Source organism: Hyla sarda, chromosome 2, assembly GCF_029499605.1.
Source record: "Hyla sarda isolate aHylSar1 chromosome 2, aHylSar1.hap1, whole genome shotgun sequence".
Classification (NCBI taxonomy): domain Eukaryota; kingdom Metazoa; phylum Chordata; class Amphibia; order Anura; family Hylidae; genus Hyla; species Hyla sarda.
The window spans coordinates 191,977,850-191,996,451 of record NC_079190.1 but is presented as its reverse complement, the minus strand read 5'-3'; the positions used below and the strand labels follow the sequence as shown (position 1 = coordinate 191,996,451).

Here is an 18,602-nt window from a genome sequence, read left to right as displayed (position 1 = left end):
AGTCCTGGCTGCCTGGGACACCAAGCCCTACATGTATGTCCAGAGTCTCATCTGGACTATGTAGTAAGCGCAGAAGGTGTGCTTGCTTCATAGACCATAGGTCATGGGCCCACTGTTACGGCATCTGAAGTAGGACGACACAAGTATTGCGGAGGCTTTCAAAAACTCAATGGAACACCCACTGTATAATTGCACGGGTCCGATAAGTCAAGATGGAGGTCCACTCATCTGCTCCTGGGCTGGCTTCAGTGATCATATTCTATAGTCAGGTCATAAAAGTAGATCAATGATCAGTAATATGCCTATGCATCACCGCAACCCCTGTTCAGTTGCATTAGACTGGCTCCATAGACTTTTAAAATGGGGCCTCCTAGAGCCAGGGAGCGAAGCACTTAAGGGGCACGTCTCTGAACTTGTAATGATTGATGGGGATCTAAACATTGAGACCTCTACTGATCAAAACTCTTGACATGTGAATCTGTCAAAGTTGCCTCCTGTCCCTGTTATTTGTTCTGCATATTAAGCCCTTGTTGCCCTTCGGAGGTCCAGTTCTCACCTCAAAGGGGTGATGACATGAAATAAATTTAACCCCTTAAGGACCAGAGTTTTTTTGTTTTTGCACTTTCGTATTTTCCACCTTGTCCTTCTAAAAATCAGAACACTTTCAATTTTGTACCTACAGACTCATATGAGGTTTTTTGCACCACTTTGTAATGTCATCAATCATTTCACCCAAAAATTTATGACGAAACCAGAAAAAAATGATTTGTGGGGCAAAATTAGAAAACAAAAATGCTATTTTTGTAACTTTTGGGGGCTTCCGATTCTACGCAATGCTCTTTTTGGTAAAAATGACACCATGTTTTTATTCTGTAGGTCCGTACGATTACAATGATACTCAATATATAATTGTTTCTTTTACTACAAAAAAAACAGTAAATGTGCAGCAATGTTTTTTTGGGACAGCAGTGGCTTCCTCTGTGGTATTCTCCCATGAAATCCATTCTTGTTATCACATATTATAGATTTGCTAGCAGGGATGTTTGTGCCAGAGACTTTTGTAAGTGTTTAGCAGACACTCTAGGATTCTTCTTTACCTTATTGAGCAGTCTGGGCTGTGCTCTTGCAGTCATCTTTACAGGATGGCCACTCCTAGGGAGAGTAGCAGCAGTGCTGAACTTTCTCCATTTATAGACAATTTGTCTTACCATGGACTAGTGAACAGCAAGGCTTTTGGAGATACTTTTATAACCCTTTCCAGCTTTATGCAAGTATTATCACCGACTAGGAAATCACTTACATAGTTATGTGATCCTATGTTATCGTAATGATAAATGTCAAGAGGATCTAAGCAAGAAAAGTCACCGAGTAGTCGTCCTCATGATCAATACAAAATATTGTTTAAAATATAACTTTTAATGTACTACAGACTAAAATTAGAAGATGACAATTGAACTAAGGTATGTGCTACTTGTACTAAATAGTGCTAGGGAGCCCGGGGGTGTGCAGACCCAAATCTTAAGGATAGATAAGTGAACCACGCCTATAGTAGATATAGATGGATAATCTAAGATAGGAGCGACTAGGTTCCTGTATTAGAAAATGTAAATGTATGATTATTCAACAATGAAATAATTCAAGGATTAGAGAGATGGAGGGATATGTGCCCACTATGATAAATAAACCCATCCCTCTTTCCCTGCCTTTTGAGGGACCCACCTCCTTAACAGGGTGGCCTCAACCACGGTGACGTTCCCTGCTCTCACTAAGTGAGGGGAAAAAACAACAAAATGAGACAATAGATAGAAGGGGATAGGGCGGCACAACCCAAGGCTCCAAAAACAAAGTGTGTGTGATAACCACAATAGTGAAAAAACAATCAAAAAATAACCCAACTCCAACGCGTTTCACCTGTCAAATTTAAACAGGATCATCAGGGAGAAACGTGGCACCAAACATAAACATTAGTGATAGTGATAGCACCGATTTAAAAGACAGGGCACTTATGATGACCAAGTATTCCCTAAGAGCGCAGCGAACCAGACCCAGATAGTAGCTAATTCCTCCAAATTTGCCCTCCTAGTGTGGGATGTACACTAGGTGCATGAGGTATGCCACATATAATAAATTGTGCCCTATGCAAAGTAGAGGCTATTAATAGCCATGATGTTTACTCATTACAGACATGTACACCAACAACAAAAAAATAGTTTTTCTTTGCATAATTTGCTAGCATAGATATAGATGCAAAAATATACATATACCTAAGTACTCTGGATTATTAAAGTAGATACAAGTGGTGACGTAATAGACAATATCACCATTAACCATTACCAGAAAATATGCATAGGTACCATGAAGTAGTTGTGATTGGTCAGAGATACGTCAGGGGGTGACTTAGTGTTAGTGCACTAGTAGATGGGTGCACTACACACAATGATAGCAACGCGATAGGAGCTACCACTAAATAAACATAAATACATAAACTGCCTAGCCTGGCAGGTATATTGAGTATAGCCAATAAATCACAGACTGGGACCAAAATGTTGGATAGCTGGCATAGATATTCAAGATATTCAAAGATATAGAGAAAGGCTAGTGGAGTGTAATGGCACCCCAGCAGCAGGTATACTTAGCACCCCCAGACGATGGTACACTTAGGGCATCCGGTCTTACTGGGCTGGCGACATGCTCAGATGTGTTAAACAGAGTGTACCAGCTGATTTTAAATAGTGCGCATCTTACCTGGCGACCAGTCAGAGCCAGTGGCGCATAATGTGACGTCAGACGCCGGGCGCAAGCAGCGCGTCACTGATCTGTAAATGTCAGTGAAGCGGTCACATGCGTTTACGAGGATGCGGCACTATGGCGCATGCGCGGTATAGCCGCGCCTCCAGACAGGAACTGAATACAATCCAGAGACGCATCACGTGACCTACTTAGGTCACGTGAGCGTTCCAAATGCCGTAAATGGGTTCCGGAAGGTATGTGACATGTAAATAAAGCAAATATTAATTCCATAGCCACCCAAATTATGCAATCCTATATTTGGAGCTAATGTTTTGCATAGAGATGGAAAATTGGTGTTGTTATGTGAACGATCGCTGCTATATATGATGTACTTAAAGTACAACAAAAGTTAATAAAAGATAGACTGACCAGACAATGATGTCAGTCAGTAAGTCCCTATTTTTTAGTATGATAATAGGATAAAAAAAGGGGGGGACAATTCTAGATAAGCTGTCAATAATAGTTAATTCTGATGAAATATCAATCTTAAAAATGATAATCCAAGAGGGAGATCTAGCTATCAGCATATAGTAAATACGTATATATGTATTAATTGATGACCAAAAATTACTAAAGGAATGGGGGATTACTCCCCAATATGAGAAAGAAGGGGGGGCAAATTTTAACCAGATAAAGGGATTGCCATCTGTTCGGGTGTATTATCAAATAAAGGAGGTAAATGACAAATGTTCATTCAGCCCCTCAAGGAGGTGGGTCCCTCAAAAGGCAGGGAAAGAGGGATGGGTTTATTTATCATAGTGGGCACATATCCCTCCATCTCTCTAATCCTTGAATTATTTCATTGTTGAATAATCATACATTTTCTAATACAGGAACCTAGTCGCTCCTATCTTAGATTATCCATCTATATCTACTATAGGCGTGGTTCACTTATCTATCCTTAAGATTTGGGTCTGCACACCCCCGGGCTCCCTAGCACTATTTAGTACAAGTAGCACATACCTTAGTTCAATTGTCATCTTCTAATTTTAGTCTGTAGTACATTAAAAGTTATATTTTAAACAGCTTTATGCAAGTCAACAATTCTTAATAGTATGTCTTCTGAGAGCTCTTTTGTGCGAGGCATCACTCACATCAGGCAATGCTTCTTGTGAAAAGCAAACCCAGAACTGGTGGGTGTTTTTTATAGGGCAGGGCAGCTGTAATCTACAAATCCAATCTCATCTCATTGATTGGACTCCAGTTGGATGACACCTCACTCCAATTAGCTCTTGGAGAGGTAATTAGTTTTGGGGTTCACATACTTTTTTACACTTGCACTGTGAATGTTTACATGTTGTGTTCAATAAAAACATGGTAAGATTTAATTCTTTGTGTGTTATTAGTTTAAGCAGACTGCGATTGTCTATTGTTGTGACTTAGATGAACATCAGATTACATTTTATGACCAATTTGTGCATAAATCCATATAATTTCAAAGGGTTCACATACTTTTTCTTGCAACTGTATAATCCTGGTCAGTGCATCAGGCATCACCACAGTTATATCACCTGTGAAAGACTAAGGAAATCCTGAAAACATGACCTGTTGGGGGGCCTTGAGGACCGTGCTTGAGAAACATTACTCTAAACTGCTGACACTGCTTGGGCAAGGAGACACATAGGGGAGAATTAATCATTATTGGTGTAGGTGAACAGTTTTTATCCACCTTTATTTTGTGTGGTGTTAAAGGGGTACTCCGGCGCTAAGACATCTTATCCCCTATCCAAAGGATAGGGGATAAGATGCTGGATCGTGGGGGTCCCGACGCTAGGGACCCCCGTGATCTTTCATGCAGCACCCCGTTACCATCAGCCTCCGGAGCATGTTCGCTCCAGGTCTGATGACTGCCGATCACGGGGCCGGAGTATTGTGACATCACGGCTCCGCACCTGTGTGATGTAATGCTCCGCCCCCTCAATGCAAGCCTATGGGAGGGGGTGTGACAGCGGTCACGCCCCCTCCCAAAGGCTTGCATTGAGGGGGCGGAGCCGTAACATCACAATACTCCAGTCCCATGATGGTCAGTCATCAGACCCGGAACAAACATGCTTCGGGGGCTGATGGTAGCATGGTGCTGCGTGAAAGATCACGGGGGTCCCCAGTGGCGGGACCCCTGTGATCAGGCATCTTATCCCCTATCCTTTGGATAGGGGATAAGATGTCTTAGTGCCGGAGAACCCCTTTAATGTGTACATCTTGTTGAAGAGAAATTTGCAACTTATTCTACACACACCAAAAAACTAAACCATATCTGGGCTGGTGTATATTTGGAGGTGTTTGTGCAAAAGTTAGCAACAATTTTAAATGGCCACTGTCATTAAAATATTTTGACACATCTAAGCCACATGTCAAAAGTTTTGATCAGTGAAGGTCCGAGACGAAAGAAGTTCGTATTCATCACCTTCTTCTCCCGGCTCTGTGTCACATGATCGAGACAAAGTCGCCATGTAAGTCTATAAGAGTGTCCCGATCACGTGAGGCAGATGGTGGGCAAGCAGTCTTTTCACAGCTTTTGACATGTCACATGTTTCTCCTAATGACAGGTGCCCTTTAAAAGTTGCACATTATAATTCAGTTACTACTGCAATCGCCCAAAGTAAAACTGAATTCAATAGAGCACATTTTCCAAAAGTGCGGTGTGGAAATGCCTGCAATAATTTGCAACATTTAAAAACACAATGATAAATTCACCCCAAATAGTTTTTACTTTTATGCTTAAAATTGCTGTATTCTGACCCCTACATCTTTTTTTCTATTTCTTTTCATGGGTTTTTTTGAGGGATCAGTGATCTTTAGTTTATTTTTGGTACTACTTCTGCATATATGTGACTTTCTGTTCACTTTTTATTCCATATTTTCTGGATGTCATAACCAAAAATCCGAGCAGGGTTCAAGGGAAGGGAGTTCTGAAGGCGTTCAGCCTCCATTGCATATTTATGTGAATGACAACAGTCCTGTGCTCCACAGTTCTGTCAGTAGACATTACAGCAGGCCTGTGCTCACATAGTTGCTCCACAGCCTGTCAGTACACATTACAGCAGGCCTGTGCTCACTTAGTTGCTCCACAGCCTATCCGTACACATTACAGGAGGTCTGTGCTCACTTAGTTGCTCCACAGCCTGTCAGTACACATTACAGCAGGCCTGTGCTCACTTAGTTGCTCCACAGCCTATCAGTACACATTACAGCAGGCCTGTGCTCACTTAGTTGCTCCACAGCCTATCCGTACACATTACAGGAGGTCTGTGCTCACTTAGTTGCTCCACAGCCTGTCAGTACACATTACAGCAGGCCTGTGCTCACTTAGTTGCTCCACAGCCTATCAGTACACATTACAGGAGGTCTGTGCTCACTTAGTTGCTCCACAGCCTATCAGTACACATTACAGCAGGCCTGTGCTCACTTAGTTGATCCACAGTCCTGTCAGTACACATTACAGGAGGAATGTGCTCACTCAGTTGCTCCACAGCCTGTCAGTAAACATTACAGCAGGCCTGTGCTCACATAGTTGCTCCACAGCCTGTCAGTACACATTACAGCAGGCCTGTTGTTCACTTAGTTGCTCCACAGCCTGTCAGTACACATTACAGCAGGCCTGTGTTCACTTAGTTGCTCCACAGCCTGTCAGTACACATTACAGCAGGCCTGTGTTCACTTAGTTGCTCCACAGCCTGTCAGTACACATTACAGCAGGCCTGTGTTCACTTAGTTGCTCCACAGCCTGTCAGTACACATTACAGCAGGCCTGTTGTTCACTTAGCTGCTCCACAGCCTGTCAGTACACATTACAGCAGGCCTGTGCTCACTTAGTTGATCCACAGTCCTGTCAGTACACATTACAGCAGGCCTGTGCTCACTCAGTTGCTCCACAGCCTGTCAGTACACATTACAGCAGGCCTGTGCTCACATAGTTGCTCCACAGCCTGTCAGTACACATTACAGCAGGCCTGTGCTCACATAGTTGCTCCACAGCCTGTCAGTACACATTACAGCAGGCCTGTGCTCACTCAGTTGCTCCACAGCCTGTCAGTACACATTACAGCAGGCCTGTTGTTCACTTAGTTGCCCCACATCCTGCCAGTACACATTACAGCAGGCCTGTGCTCACATAGTTGCTCCACAGCTTGTCAGTACACATTACAGCAGGCCTGTGCTCACTTAGTTGCTCCACAGCCTGTCAGTACACATTACAGCAGGCCTGTGCTCACTCAGTTGCTCCACAGCCTGTCAGTACACATTACAGCAGGCCTGTGCTCACTCAGTTGCTCCACAGCCTGTCAGTACACATTACAGCAGGCCTGTGCTCACTCAGTTGCTCCACAGCTTGTCAGTACACATTACAGCAGGCCTGTGCTCACATAGTTGCTCCACAGCTTGTCAGTACACATTACAGCAGGCCTGTTGTTCACTTAGTTGCTCCACAGCCTGTCAGTACACATTACAGCAGGCCTGTGCTCACTCAGTTGCTCCACAGCCTGTCAGTACACATTACAGCAGGCCTGTTGTTCACTTAGTTGCCCCACAGCCTGTCAGTAAACATTACAGCAGGCCTGTGCTCACATAGTTGCTCCACAGCCTGTCAGTACACATTACAGCAGGCCTGTGCTCACATAGTTGCTCCACAGCCTGTCAGTACACATTACAGCAGGCCTGTGCTCACTCAGTTGCTCCACAGCCTGTCAGTAAACATTACAGCAGGCCTGTGCTCACATAGTTGCTCCACAGCCTGTCAGTACACATTACAGCAGGCCTGTGCTCACATAGTTGCTCCACAGCCTGTCAGTACACATTACAGCAGGCCTGTTGTTCACTTAGTTGCCCCACAGCCTGTCAGTAAACATTACAGCAGGCCTGTGCTCACATAGTTGCTCCACAGCCTGTCAGTACACATTACAGCAGGCCTGTGCTCACATAGTTGCTCCACAGCCTGTCAGTACACATTACAGCAGGCCTGTGCTCACTCAGTTGCTCCACAGCCTGTCAGTAAACATTACAGCAGGCCTGTGCTCACATAGTTGCTCCACAGCCTGTCAGTACACATTACAGCAGGCCTGTGCTCACATAGTTGCTCCACAGCCTGTCAGTACACATTACAGCAGGCCTGTTGTTCACTTAGTTGCCCCACAGCCTGTCAGTAAACATTACAGCAGGCCTGTGCTCACATAGTTGCTCCACAGCCTGTCAGTACACATTACAGCAGGCCTGTGCTCACATAGTTGCTCCACAGCCTGTCAGTACACATTACAGCAGGCCTGTGCTCACTCAGTTGCTCCACAGCCTGTCAGTAAACATTACAGCAGGCCTGTGCTCACATAGTTGCTCCACAGCCTGTCAGTACACATTACAGCAGGCCTGTGCTCACATAGTTGCTCCACAGCCTGTCAGTACACATTACAGCAGGCCTGTTGTTCACTTAGTTGCCCCACAGCCTGTCAGTAAACATTACAGCAGGCCTGTTGTTCCCTACAGTCGTACAGAGGGCAGCACTCTGCCCATAGAGTTACTCTCCACGGACGTGAACGCGCCGACGTCATTACGGCACGTATTATCGGTTTCTATTCCGCGGTGCACAGCTTTTTCCCTGAAAATAGAAGGAAATGACATTTTGTGACGCCACTTCCGCTTAGCCGCCAGTTCTGCGTGAACGCCATCCGGGAAGTTTTCAGTGTTGTGCGAGGCTCGGAAGGGCCGCGTGTGAAGACGCACCGTGAAAATGAGGCGCAGTAAGCCCGAGATCCAGAAATACATCGAGAGCGTCCAGAACAGCGCGCCTTCTCCCCGGGAGGTGAGTCCCCTCCTCCCGCCCTCCTCGCTGCACACAGCCGGCATCTCGCCGGAACTCCAGTAGTGCCGGCCCCGGCATCCCTAAGGGTTCCGTGTTAGTGTTCCGCTCGTCAGTCACACTCGCATTGTGTGTCCGCATTGTACTGTGTAACAGATGAAGGAGGCGCCATCAGTTCTGCGCTGTCCTGGAGATGTATCTGATTTGGAAGAGATCTCTGATTCCATGTGGTCAGAGCACTACTGATCGGCACTGGCAGCGGCACTCTGTGCTCAGTGCTCGGGGTCCACCTGTCTTATTTGGGGCTCTAGTAATCAGACCTCTGCCGGTCACACATCTAGGTGCACGGGATCTATCTTTAGGGTAGTCACATGGACAGGATCTGCTGCAGTTTTCAATGAAAGCTAAATGATTGAAAATAGCATTGAATCTGCTTGAGATCCTGCACTGTGTGAATACACTCTTAGGGTAGGGTCACATGGATCGGATCCGCAGCATAGTTTATGCTGTGGATCCACTGATGATGGACCCTACAATGTGCCTCCAGCTGTTCCTGCTCATAGCAGCAATCCACCGCTACAAGTACTGTATACACACTGTATGCGCGCCGGAGACACTTCTGGGCATGGTCTGCAACCCTGCGATGTATGGTGTGTTTTGACTTTCATTTTTAAATCCTCCGAGGGGAGCCCTGAATGGCCGGTACTGAGGAGCCAATCAGGGCTCTCTGCGGGAGATTTAAAAATGAACATTGTGAGTAGCAGGGGGGCATATCTATATTAAAAGCGCTGTGGGGGCAAGATATAAAGCACTGGGGGGGGGGCGCAGACATAGCCTATATATCTAGCCCCCCTAGCGCATTTATAATATGCCCCCTGCAGCACATTTATCTCTATCTATCTATATATATATATATACACATACATACAGTAACCCCCCGACCTACGATGGCCCCGACATATGATAAAATCGACATACGATGGCATCTCAGAGGCCATCGCATGTCGATGTCAGCATCGACATACAATGCTTTTATATGTCGGGGCCATCGCATTAACTGCTATCCGACAGCGCAAAATGCTTAAGCAGCTGTCGGATAGCAGTTTAAGCATCCCGGGCAGGTTTGCTTACCTATTCCCGCTGCTCCGGGTCCACTTTGCGATCCTCCGGTGTCTTGCGCATCTTCTCCAGGGTCCGGGCCTTGCTTTCTGGCGTCGTTATTACGTCACTACGCACGCCGCGCCGGCGCACCAACGTAACAACGTCACCAGAAAGCGAGGCCCGGACACTGCAGAAGATGCGCAAGACACCGGAGGATCGCGAAGAAGACACCGGAGCAGCGGGACAGCATCAGGAGCGGTGAGGACCTGGTCCGGAGTGACGGGGACAGGTGAGTACAGCTTCCTATACTTTACATTGCACAGATCCCTCAACATACGATGGATTCGACAAACGATGGGTCGTTTGGAACGAATTACCATTGTATGTTGAGGGACCACTGTGTGTGTGTGTGTGTGTGTGTGTGTGTGTAATAAATATATATATATATAATTAGGGATCGACCAATTATCGGTTTGGCCGATAATGACGATTTTGGGCATTATCGGTAATTACCTTGCCGATAATGACCCGCCCACCGCCCCTGCCCCATTGCCTCCCCCATCCCCGGTTTTATAATTACCTGTTCCCGGGGCCCACGCTACTTCTGGCTCCTGCTGCGTCCTGCGTTACGCTGTGCGCAATGACGAGTGACGTGCGCGACGTGACGTCACCGTCAGTGTGCCCAGTGACAGCTCAGGAGGATGCCACCGGAGCCAGATGTAGAGTGGACCCCGGAAACAGGTAATTATAAAACCGGGGATGGGGGGAGGCAATGGGGCCGGTGCGGCGGGTCGGTCGCGGTGCGGCAGTGGGGGGAGCGGTGGCGGTGATAGGACTCAGGACCCCCGGACAGGCAGGGGGAGAGAAGCGGGTGGCGGCGGCGGCCTATGGCACTGCAAAAGCCACTGCAGTGCATTGATTTTAAGCGCCCGCTTTAAATCAATGATCTGCAGCGGTGTCGCGGGGGGATAAATAGCCGATAACTTATACCGGAATATTGGTATAAGTTATCGGCCCTAACCTCCACCGATTATCGGTATCGGCCCTAAAAAAAAAAAAGATATAGGTCGATCCCTAAATATATATATGTATATAATCTCCATACATCCATCCTCCACAGCGCATGTATAATGTACCCTCGCAGCGCAGCCATCTATATACATATGTCCCCGCTGCGATATGAATGAAAAAGCATTCTAGCGCAGTGCGGTATATGTATATAGAAGCGCTGTGGGGGACAGATAACGCTATATATATATGTCCCGTCCCCCCCCCCCCCCAGACGTCTGCTGGCACTATGCACTGCTAATAGAAATACTTCTCATTCATAGCGCTGCAGGGGTATATGTATATAGAAGCGCTGGGGGGGGGGGGGGGGGGGGGGGGGGAGATATATAATATATAATATTTCGTTATCTGTCCCCCACAGCGCTTCCATATACATATACTGGCGCTGCGCTAGAATGCTTTTTCATTCATATCGCAGCGGTGACATATGTATATAGATGGCTTCGCTGCGAGGGTACATTATACATTTATTAATGCGCCGGTGGGGGGGTATACACTTATCAATGCGCCTGTGGGGGATGTATATGTGTGTATGTATTAGGGATCGACCAATATTCACGATTTTGGACGTTATCTGTAATGACCAGTTGCCGTGATAGGACTCAGGACCCCAGGACAGGCAGGGGGAGAGAAGCGGGCGACGGTCTCTGGCACCGCAAAAGCTGCTGCAGTTCATTGATTTAAAGCGTCCGCCCGAATAGCTGTATAAGTTATCGGCTATCGGCCCTAACCTCCACAGAATATCAATATCGGCCATAAAAAATGATCCCTAGTGTGTATATATATATATATATATATATATATATATATATATATATGTGTGTGTGTGTGTATAATAAATTTGAGTAGCCGTATTAGTCCAGTGATGCTTGTCTCTACAAAATGCTGTTAGTCCAATAAAAAAAGTTATTAAAAGATACTGCAACATTTTTTGATTTGCGCATATTTATATACATATATGTATTTTCAGGGCTGCCCCTCGTGACGGCCATCGCGCCCCTTCCCATAGACTTTTGCTGAGGGGGCGGGCGTGATGTCACGAAGGGGGTGGGCGTGACGTCACAAGGGACGGCCCTGAACACGGAAGCCCGCACACAGCGTCCGGAACAGTAAACTTCCGGACGCTGGGGAGCGGAGCTTCTGACACGGCAGCGGAGTACCCCTTTAATAACTTAGTCATTGTTGTCCTCTGCACTACCTTTTAGTGATGGTGATCCTAACCCAACCTCAGCAACATAGGCTTTTTTTTTTTACCCGTGCTCAACAAAAGCCCTTGTGATTAGCAATTGCTCATCAGGTGATCGATTGGATTGGGCAACTCTAAAAATCATTCCACCCTCCCTTTGTTACCAGGGGGTGTGTGACCATCAATGATGGAAATGAATGGCCACTCAACCATCCAGCCCTATGAATAGGCTCATTGAGTGCTCATCTGTCAGACTGGTACCTCTATCAACATGGATCTGCCTATCTAAAAGAGCCCTTAATCGGCAACACATCTTGCTGTGTAAAGGTGAATCTGCAATAATTCATGCTGACCTGCATGATGATTAACCGGTCACCAAATACACTTTTCTAAACTATCTCAGGCTATGTTCCCTAACTACTCCTAACACCCCACCACCCTTAACCCCCCCCAAAAAAAAATATCAGAGCTTTGAAAAGCTCTGTATCTTACCTTTCTTCTTGCTCAAACAGTGCAATCTCCCAGCAGGAGAAAGTGGGTGTTTCCCAGCAGGCATGACATCACTGAAGCCTGCTGGGGACCTTTTCTGCCCTCACATGGTTGCAGTTCTGTGATGAATAGAAGACTTTAAGCTCTGTGCAGCAGCTTTCAGTCTGTAGCTTTCAGTGAAGCTCTGTGTAGCTGTCAATCAAGCTCAGCACAGAGAAGCACTAACTGAGTTTGGTCTCCTGCCATTGCAAGCAGGAGACCAAAATCTGATATTATGACCAGACAGAATGTGTTCTGGCCAAGAAGGGAGACCTAGTGGCGAGAAGTATACAGCAGAAAACGAACATAATTTTTTTTTTTTTTTTTTTTTTTTTTTTTAAATGGAAGCCAATTACAAAAGTTATTTATTTGGCATAAGGAATCAAATATTAAAAATCATCTTTTGGGACAGTGCCCATTTAAAGTGGTTATCCGGCGGGAGGGGGACTTTCAGGAGAATGCCTATTCTGTTTCACAGCCCTTTTGGACCCTAATAAAAGATATAGCTAAAACTTATAAATTTATGGATATGCTTTAAAATCAACTTATTATATTATGACTATAATTGTGTGACATGCATAAATGAACCAAAATACCACAACACCTGTAAATGACCATAGTAGTCCAAAGTCAGTCCTGACTAATGGGCTACTTAATAGATACCAAATGTGGTGAGCATGGAGTCATACGTCGGTCCCCCAGGATAGACAGGCCGACGCACATCCGTAATGTACAATCTCTCCCGAAATTAGGTTAGAGCAGACAAGTATAACAACTTAAATTGCTCTACCAGATCCTATACCTACAACCAGATCCTAAGCATACAACAATGACCTATGACAGGAGCTTGTGACTCACCACTGATTTTACCTTAAATTATATCACCTCTTGTGCAAAAAATTGTGAATGAAAAAAATAAACATTACAGTCCAATGGCAGTCAGATGTATACAGTTGAAACAGTTCTTGACGTATACCTCTCACAGATATCACTGTTAGGGTATACAATGCCATCTTTCACTTGTCTCCTTTTAATAACACTATTTTTATGAATTTATATATTTTTTTTAAATTAATGTTTAACCCCTTAACGACGCAGGACGTATATTTACGTCCTGCGCCGGCTCCCGCGATATGAAGCGGGATCGCGCCGCGATCCCGCATCATATCGCGTGGGTCCCGGTGCTAATCAACGGCCGGGACCCGCGGCTAATACCACACATCGCCGATCGCGGCGATGTGCGGTATTAACCCTTTAGAAGCGGCGGTCAAAGCTCACCGCCGCTTCTAAAGCGAAACTGAAAGTATCCCGGCTGCTCAGTCGGGCTGTTCGGGACCGCCGCGGAACAGCTGATCGGACACCGGGAGGGCTCTTACCTGCCTCCTCGGTGTCCGATCGACAAATGACTGCTCCGTGCCTGAGATCCAGGCAGGAGCAGTCAAGCGCCGATAATGCTGATCACAGGCGTGTTAATACACGCCAGTGATCAGCATAGGAGATCAGTGTGTGCAGTGTTATAGGTCCCTATGGGACCTATAACACTGCAAAAAAAAGTGTTAATAAAGGTCATTTAACCCCTTCCCTAATAAAAGTTTGAATCACCCCCCTTTTCCCATAAAAAAAATAAAACAGTGTAAAAAAATAAATAAATAAACATATGTGGTATCGCCGCGTGCGTAAATGTCCGAACTATAAAAATATATCATTAATTAAGCCGTACGGTCAACTTTCGGTCTTCCCGTTCTGCCCACCCACAATAGGCGAGGCAGAATGGGGAAACCGACAGGGACCGGCGCCGGAGGTCCGCTTACCCATTGTCGGCGGTGGAGGCGACGATAGGAGGTGGTGATCGGCAGCAGAAGACGGCGATGCGGCTCCCTGGATCCTACGTAAGCCGGGGAGTTGCCTAGCAACATCTCGAGGGCTACAGTTTGAGACCACTATACAGTGGTCTCTAAACTGTAGCCCTCCAGAGGTTGCAAATGGGATTTGTAGTTTTGCAACAGCTGGAGGGCTACAGTTTGGAGATCACTGTGCCGTGGTCTCTAAACTGTAGCCCTCCAGCTGTTGCAAAACTGCAAATCCCAGCATGCCCAAACAGCAAACAGCTGTCTCAGCATGCTGGGAGTTGTAGTTGCGTACCTCCAGCTATTGCATAGCTACATCTCCCAGCATGCCCTTCGGCGATCATTACATGCCGGGAGTTGTAGTTTTGCAACAGCTGGAGGCGCACTAGTTTGAAAATACTGAGTTAGGTAACAGAACCTAACTGAAGGTTTTCCAACCAGTGTGCCTCCAGCTGTTGCAAAAGTACAACTCCGAACATGCACGGTCAGTACATGCTGGGAGTTTTAGTTTTGAAACAGCTGTAGGTTTGCCCCTGCCCCATGTGAATGTACAGGGTACATTCACACGGGCGAGTTTACACTAAGTTTCCTGCTTGAAGTATGCATTGCGGCAAATTTTTTCACTGCAGCGCAAACTCCTAGCGGGAAACTCACTGTAAACCTCCGCCATTGCGAATGTACCCTAAAAACTACACTACACTAATGCATAATAAAGGGTAAAACACTACATATACACCCACTTATACTGTCCCCCCACCAATAAAAATGAAAAACGTATCGTACGGCAGTGTTTCCAAAACGGAGCCTCCATATGTTGCAAAACAAACTCCCAGCATTTCCGGACAGCCACTGACTGTCCAGGCATGCTGGGAGTTTAGCAACAGCTTGAGGCACCTTGTTTGGGAAACACTGGTGTCGAATACCCATATGTCCACCCCTATGCAATCCCTAATTTAGTCCTCAAATGCGCATGGCGCTCTCTCACTTCGGGGCCCTGTCTTATTTCAAGTAAACAGTTTAGGGCCACGTTTGGGATATGTCGGTACTTGGGAGAAATTGCACTACACATTTTGGGGGGGCTTTTTCTCCTTTTACCCCTTATGAAAAAGAAAAGTTGGGGGCTACACCAGCCTGTTAGTGTAAATTTTTTTTTATTCTGACATGCTAGTGTTGCCCCATACTTTTTATTTTCACAAGCCGTAAAAGGAAAAAAAGACCCCCAAAATTAGTAACGCAATTTCTCCTGAGCACGGAATTGCCCCATATGTGGGCGTAAAATGCTCTGCGGGCACACAACAAGGCTCAGGAGTGAGAGTGCACTATGTACAGTTAAGGCCTAAATTGGTGATTTGCCGTGAGACGTGGAGAAGCAGACTTCGTACCAAGAGACGCCACACCCACGTGTGCTGGGTACGTGCGTGCGTGCGTTTCCCAGACGTGGAGGACGAATGGGGCAATCTGACATGGACGCAAAAAAAAATATCGACATGTGACCCCATTTTGGAAACTACACCCCTCACGGAACGTAACAAGGGGTATAGTGAGCCTTAACAACCCACAGGTGTTTAAATAAAATTCTTCAAAGTTGGATGGAAAAATGAGAAAAAAAAGTTTTCACTAAAATGCTTGTTACCCTAAATTTTTTATTTTCACAAGGGAAAATAGGGAAAAAAGCTCCCCAAAATTTGTAACCCCATTTCTTCTGAGTAAGAACATACCCCATATGTGGATGTAAACTGCTCTCATGTAATGTAATAAGGGGTACAGTGAGCATTTACGCCCCACAGGTGTCTGACAGATGTTTGGAACAGTGGTTTGTGAAAATGAAAAATGCTATTTTTTGCACAGCCCACTGTTCCAAAGATCTGTCAAACGCCAGTGGGGTGTAAATACTCACTGCATCCCTTATTAAATTCTGTGAGGGGTGTAGTTTCCAAAATGGGGTCACATGAGGGGGGTTCACTGTTCTGGCACCACGGGGGCTTTGTAAACGCACATGGCCACTGACTTCCATTCCAAAAAAATTTATTTCCAAAAGCTCAATGGCGCTCCTCCTCTTCTGAGCATTGTAGTGCGCCAGCAGAGCACTTGACATCCACACATGGGGTATTTTCACACTTGGAAGAAATGAGGTAACAAATTTTGGGGGTAATTTTTTCCTCTTACCCCTTGTAAAAATGTAAAATTTGGGGAAAAAACTGCATTTTAGTGAAGAGAATTTTTTTTTTTTTCATTTATACATCCAACTTTAACAAAAAGTCGTCAAACACCTGTGGGGTGTATAGGCTCACTGTACTCCTTGTTACGTTCCTTGAGGGGTGTGGTTTCCAAAATAGTATGCCATGTGGTGGTTTTTTATTATTATTTTTTGCTTTTCTGGCGCCATAGGGGCTTCCTAAATGTGACATGCCCCCCCAAAAACTATTTCAAAAAAACTCACTCAATATCCCAATGTCGCTCCTTCCCTTCTGAGCCCTCTACTGCACCCGCCGAACACTTTACATACACATATGAGGGTTACACTTTTTAGGAAGATTTCTCTCTTTTTACCCCTTGTAAAAATTCAAAAACTGGGTCTACTAGAACACGCCATGTAAAAATGAGGATTGTGAATGTTCTCCTTCACTTTGCTGCTATTCCTGTGAAACACCTAAAGGGATAAGATTTTGAATGTCATTTTGAATACTTTGAGGGGTGCAGTTTTTATAATGGGGTCATTTATGGTGTATTTCTAATATGAAGGTCCTTCAAATCCACTTCAAAACTGAACTGGTCCCTGTAAAAATGTGAGTTTGAAAATTTTGTGAAAAATCGGAAAATTGCTGCTGACCGTTGAAGCCCCCTGATGTCTTCCTAAAGTAAAAACTTGTCAATTTTATGATGCAAACATAAAGTAGACATATTGTATATGTGACTCAAAATATAATTTATTTGGAATATTCAACAAGTTTGGAATTTTTCAACAAAAGTATCGATAAAATGTTACCACTAACATAGAGTATGTCACAGAAAAACAATCTCTAAATCAGAATGAAAGGTAAAAGCATCCCAGAGTTATTAAAGGAGTACTCTAAATCAAAACATTTAACTGCCATTAGCAATCATTTATCAAGTTATACAATAGGCTGAATGACCTTCATAACCTATATAGCAAGCATACCGTGTTTTCACGTAATCCGGAAGTTCGTCCTCTGACTGTGAGCTATGACGCTCGTTCCGCATGTTCTGGCCATCTGTCGCCATCTTTGTAACGAAACTTCATAATTTCTGGGATCCTCCCCGCAGTCTGCCGGCCCCCACAAACCCGAGTCCGTCCCTCCCCGTCTGAATATTCATAACTCCTCTCGTTTCCTCAGCCGGCATTCTCTCTGCTGAGGAAATGCCTCCCTAACCTCCCTCCTATCATGCTGCGAGTCGCCCGCCTGCGCACTCAGCAGCATCTTCGGACCGGGCATGTGATTACTTTCATCCAGTAATATAACTGATAGTTACATCGGCGTAACTATCAGTTAGATTCACAAATCAACTTACGCATAATGTAATGGGTAGAGAACAAGTTCCATGCGGATGGGGGTGGTGGTTGGGGAAAGGGGAGGCAGAGAGGGGCGTAGTGCTGAATATTATTAGGGGTTGGGGAGCTACAGTGAGGGATGGCTTGAGACCAGAGGGACAGGCGATATGAATGCTGGGTAACGTCAATCATGACGTCACTTTGAGACGAAGTAAGAGAAATTAGAGCTTAGGGCTGTAACGGGAGAACCGCTGGACCGATTTCGGGAGATCAGCACCTCTATTTAAAGGTATTTAGATACCCTATTCTATGGGGACATTTTTTTCAATATCATAGTACTCCTTTAATGCTTAAATTGACAGTGGTCAGATGTGCACAGGGGTTAAAGGGTACTTATTAGCTGCTGAATAATACAGAGAAAATTATTTTCTTTTTGGAACACAGTGCTCTCTGCTGACATCACGAGCACAGTGCTCTCTGCTGACATCACTGTCCATCTTAGGAACTGTCCAGAGCAGCATATGTTTGCTATGGAGATTTTCTCCTACTCTGGACAGTTTTTAAAATGAGTTGTCAGCAGAGAGCACTGTGCTCGTGATGTCAGCAGAGAGCACTGTGTTCCAAAAAGAAAATAATTTTCTCTGTAGTATTCAGCAGCTAATAAGTACTGGAAGGATTATGATTTTTTTAATAGAAGTAATTTACAAATCTGTTTAACTTTCTGGCACCAGTTGATTTAAAAAAATAAATAAAAATAAATTCCACCGGAGTACCCCTTTAACATGA

At 45.2% G+C, this 18,602-nt stretch overlaps 1 protein-coding gene across 1 annotated transcript in view; it reads left to right on the top strand.

Annotated features, from left to right (window-relative positions):
• Positions 1–8,387: 8,387 nt before the first annotated feature.
• Positions 8,388–18,602, top strand: part of LOC130355635 (ranBP2-like and GRIP domain-containing protein 4) — a gene marked incomplete in the record, with an annotated part of 147,391 nt that continues 137,176 nt past the window's right edge. Inside the window, 1 exon segment of the mRNA XM_056556025.1 lies at positions 8,388–8,578. Coding sequence (XP_056412000.1) covers positions 8,507–8,578 — 72 coding nt within the window.